General features: G+C 58.9%; 1 protein-coding gene across 2 annotated transcripts; it reads left to right on the top strand.

Annotated features, from left to right (window-relative positions):
• The first annotated feature begins 495 nt into the window (after positions 1-495).
• On the top strand, positions 496-4,146 carry SOWAHD (sosondowah ankyrin repeat domain family member D). Of its 2 annotated transcripts, none has more exons than XM_060183510.1 (3): positions 496-692; positions 1,424-2,361; positions 2,525-4,146. In XM_060183510.1, exons 2-3 carry the CDS (start codon positions 1,475-1,477, stop codon positions 2,565-2,567), a joined length of 930 nt encoding a protein of 309 aa, XP_060039493.1. In that variant the 5' UTR covers positions 496-692; positions 1,424-1,474; the 3' UTR covers positions 2,568-4,146. The 2 variants fall into 2 exon arrangements, with proteins under 2 accessions (XP_060039493.1, XP_060039491.1); XM_060183508.1 differs by having other exon boundaries at positions 497-692; positions 1,388-2,361; positions 2,525-4,145.
• Positions 4,147-4,565: the final 419 nt, after the last annotated feature.

Below are 4,565 nucleotides of genomic sequence, written 5' to 3'. Positions count from 1 at the left end.
TGTCTTCCCCTCCTCTCTCTGTCCTATCCAACAACAATGACAACAATAATAACTACAACAATAAAAAAACAAGGGCAACAAAAGGGAATAAAAAAAGAGAGACACTAATCCCAAACATTTGAGGGCCTAGTGGGGGGGGGCAGGGGGGAGCCCAGGATTCCTTCCATCCCTCTTGGGTCCAGTGAATTGGGGTGGGTTAAGCTGAGACCCCATCCCTTTTGGTCTAGGCAGCTGACACAGTCTCTAGGCTTTCTGCCTCCATTGTCTCCTTAAACATTCCCTTAGACATGATCGTGCCACTCTGGCTCAAGAACATGCTATAGCTCCCTGTTGCTGTCTTGTTCTCTAACATGCTTAGGAGAAAGGGTGGGGCAGGAAGCAAGAACGCTCTGTCCTGCCCTGAATCGAAGTGGTTAGGAAAGAGAGGAGAACAAGGAGTAGGTCAGCGAGGGGAAATGCGTATTTATTGTTTGTCTGGTAGAGACAGAGAGAAATCGAGAAGGCAAGGAAAGACAGAGACACACACATCTGAAGGACTACTACACCGCTGGCAAAACTTCGCGGCTACTAGGGGGGAGTCGGGGGTTTGAACCTGGGTCCTTGAGCACTGTAGTGTGTGTGCTCAACAGCGCGGGGTAGTGAAAAGGCCAGAGATCCACTTTGAGAAGCTCAGGATTCTCAGACACCAGCAGGTCGCCAGGGGAGCCTGGGGATGCCTCTATAACCCGGGCGGGGCGTTCCCGCTCCCCAACTCACCGGGATTCATTCACCTGTGCCCGCCAGGGAGGAGGGGCGACAGCGGGGTTGGGAGCCCCGGCGAAGAGGGGTTCCCGGAGGATTTCCACCTGCACCTTTGGGCACCCAGCTTTCCGCTGGAGTCCCGGGCGGCCCTGGGCACCCCGGGGAGAGCCAAGGCCGCACAGCGGGCGGGGCAGGGAAGGCTGAGTGCCACGGGCAGCCGGGCCACCTGCGCGCAGGCTAGACGCGGCCCACGGCGACTCGGGGACAAAGTGCAGGGAGCCTCCCGGGGCGATAAGACGGAAGCGCCAAGACAGGGGCGGGGAGCGCGCCCCGAGCTGTAAGCCCGCGCTCCCGGAGGCGCTGGCGGCCTGCCCGGCCCGGCTCGCCAGGGAGGGGGCGCCCTCGAGCTAGGACCAGGCTGTGATGCTGGGAACCCCCACCTCACCCCAACCCAAGTTCTCGCTCCGAGCTCGCTCCGGGCGGGAGGCGGGGCTCCCCTCTCACCTGGCCACTCGGGGCGGAGCTGCCCGAGATCGCGAGGCGCGGAGGTGGCGGCAAGGACCCCGGGGCCACAGGGGGAGCTGGCGGCTGGGCCCTCCCCACACTGCCCTCGCTCATTCCCTCCTTCGACTCCCCGCCCGCCCAGCCTAGTTGCTCAAGCCGCTTCCTTCCCCGACGCCAGCCCCAGTTCCTCTCCTGCCGGACCCGGGAAGGGCGACGAGCAGCGAGCACCATGGCCGAGCCCCCGAGGGAAGCGGGGAGGCCCGCGCCGAGCCTGCGAAGAGCCCTGCCGCCCCGCCCCTACAGCCTCGGCAGGTACTGGGGCCCCGCCGCCGCCGCCTCCAAGGAGCCCTCCGTGCATGGCACGCTGCAGCCCTCTGCGGGGGGGTCCGCGCGCCGGCGGGGGGCGCTGCGGGAGCTGCTGGGGCTGCGGGCTGCGGCCCCCAGGGGGTGGCGAGCGGAGGAGCCGGGCCCGGTGGGGTCGGGCGGCGGGGGGCTATGCCTGGAGCCCCGGGAGCACGCGTGGATGCTGGCGGCCGCTGAGGGGCGCTGGGAGGCGCTGCAGGAGCTGCTGGCGGCCGAGCCCGGGCTGGCGCTGCGGGCCGACCCGGTCACCGGCTACACGCTGCTGCACTGGCTGGCCAAGCACGGGCACCACGAGGAGCTCATCTTGCTGCAGGACTTCGCCAGGCGCCACGAGCTGCCCCTCGACGTCAGCGCCCCGGGCAGCGGCGGCCTCACGGCCCTGCACCTGGCCGCCATGCAGGGCCACCAGCTGGCCGTCAAGGTGCTGGTGGGCGCTCTGGGGGCCGACCCCACGCGCCGTGACCACAGCGGCCACCGAGCTTGTCACTACCTGCCGCCTGGGGCGCCCTCGAGCCTGCGGGAGCTGTCAGGGGCCGAGGAGTGGGAGGTGGAGGCCGGCGGCCCGCACCGCAACGCCAACAACAACAGCAGCGGCAGCGTGGGGGCCGTCTGGGCGCTGCGACGGACCCCGAGCGGGGCGGTGGTCTACAGGACGCCTCGGGCGGCGGCAGCGACAGCAAACAAGAACAGGCACTCCACAGGCAGCGGGGTGGCGCGCCTTTTCCGCCACCTGTTCCCCTTCTTCCAGAACCGGTGAGATGGGACAGTGCAGAGGGACAGCATTGCCCTGGGTCCCCCAGCCACCCCTCCAAGGCCAAGGAGGGCCTGGGACGCAGCTCTGGCTGTGGCTTAGTTTCAGGGGGCCCTACAAGGAGCACACACAGCACGTTGGGGATCGTCTGCGCTTCCCTGACAGATCTCCCTGGGTCCTGGGGACCAGGGCACCGCCTGAGTGCTGAAGAACAAGTCTGAGATGTTGGTGGCGCCAAGTCGTGGAGCTACAAGCAGCCAAGATGAGACTGAGCTGCCTGCAGTGCTTGGGGTTGCTGGGGAGACATTGGCTTGCAAGGATAGGTTCAGATTGAAAACCACCAGTGGAAGTACCCAGCTGCAAGCAATAGCCAAGCATTTCCGGAATTTACCCCCAAAGACTCACAGTTGCCTTCTTTAGCACATTAAAATGGACTGTGCTTTCCTTCCACATAACAAGACTGTCCTTTGAGTCACTGTCTGTTTGGGGGTTGCTTTTCCCTATTAACCACCAAGGGGGTGGTTCTAAGTCTGCAGGGACACAGTCACTGCCAGCTAGTGACCCCAGGCAGGCTGCACTGAAGGTCCCCAGGGAATGTAACCTGGTTTCCCTCTTTCCCGGGCTCTGTGGCATCTAGGTCTGGCCTCCTTGCAGCTCTCCCCTTCCCTCCACCAGTGGACATAGGCATGAGGAGATGGCATCTCCCAGTGTACAGGGAACCAGAGCAGAACTCTAGCACATGCAGTGCTGGGGATCAAACATGAGACCTCATGCTTGAAAGGCCAGTGCTTTACTCACTGCACCGCCTCCCAGGCCACACAGCATTACTTTTCGTTGTTGTTGTTGCTTCTTTCCCCAGCGCACTGCTCAGCTCTGGCATATGGTGGTGCTGGGGATTGAACCCAGGGACTTTGGTGCCTCAGGTATGAAAATCTTTTTGCAGAACCATTATGCTATCTCCCCAGTCTGCATTGCATTTATTTATTTATTAGAAATCTTTCATTTTATTTATTTTTCATTATTGGGGGGATTAATGGTTTACTGTGAACAGTAAAATACAGTAGTTTGTACATCTGTTTTCTACATAACAATTCAAGCCCCTCTAGGTCCTCCTCTGCCAGGTCTGTTCCAGGACCTAAACCCTCCCCACCACCCCAGAGTTCTTTACTTTGGTGCAATACACCAAACCTGGTCCAAGTTCTGCTTTGTGTTTTCTTATTTTTCAACTTCTTTGTATGACTATTACTAGTGATTTAATAATGACTGACAAGATCGTGGGATAAGAGGGGTACAATTCATACAATTCCCACCACCAGAGTTCCATATCCCATCCATCCCCTCCATTAGAAGCCTCCCCATTCTTTAGCCTTCTGGGAGTATGGACCAAAGATTTTTATGAGGTGTAGAAGGTGGGAGGTCTGGCTTCTATAATTGCTTCTCTGCCGGACATGGGCATTGACAGGTTGATCCATACCCATCTCTACCTATCCCTAGTGGGGTAGGGCTCTGGGGAAATGGGGTTCCAGGACACATTGGTGAGTTCATCTGCCCAGGGAAGCCAGGTTGTTGTCATGGTAGTATTTTTTCAACTCTGTCTATGAGTGAAATTGTCATTCTTTCTTTTACTTGATAGGACAGAGAGAAATTGAGAAAGCAGGGGAAGATACAAAGGGAGAGGCAAAGACATCTACAGCCCTGCTTCACCACTCATGAAGCCTCCCCCTCTGCAGGTGGGGACCAGGGGCTTGAACCTGGGTTCTTATACATGGTAATGTGTGTTCTCAACCAAGTGCACCTGCCCTCCAGCATTGCATTTTAATGCCTTTGAATCGATACAGAGTTGTAGTGTGGGAAACTGCTCCCGGCCAGACTTGGGGTGGAGTGTGGGGGACACACCGGGTGGGCTTAAGCTGGGTGGATCCCAGTGCAGGTAACAGCTCCAAGCCCTGCTGCCTTGGAGAATAGTATGTTCTAGAAATAACACAGTATCCCCGGAGGCATGGACACTAGCCCTTGCACTGGACTGCTATGTCCCCAGCCCTCTTTTCTCTGTCCTTGAACACCAGGGAGAAACCGAGTCACATACAACAACTCGAGCAACACCAGTCACCTGAGTTTCCATCTCTGCCTGGAGAGCCTGTTTTGTGCAGTTTTTGTTGTTGTTGTTTGTTTGTTTTTTTGCCACTAGGGTTTCCACCAGGGCCCT

The sequence above is a fragment of the Erinaceus europaeus genome, chromosome X, assembly GCF_950295315.1.
Source record: "Erinaceus europaeus chromosome X, mEriEur2.1, whole genome shotgun sequence".
Lineage (NCBI taxonomy): Eukaryota > Metazoa > Chordata > Mammalia > Eulipotyphla > Erinaceidae > Erinaceus > Erinaceus europaeus.
The sequence above is the reverse complement of the archived record's forward strand: the minus strand, read 5'-3'. Positions and strand labels throughout refer to the sequence as shown.

Excerpts from the sequence above, each read along its gene's own strand:
- SOWAHD (XM_060183510.1), top strand. The coding sequence starts at position 1,475 with ATGGCCGAGCCCCCGAGGGAAGCGGGGAGGCCCGCGCCGAGCCTGCGA. Across the intron at positions 2,362-2,524 it reads TTCCCCTTCTTCCAGAACCG|ATCTCCCTGGGTCCTGGGGA; the intron begins GTGAGATGGGAC and ends CTTCCCTGACAG.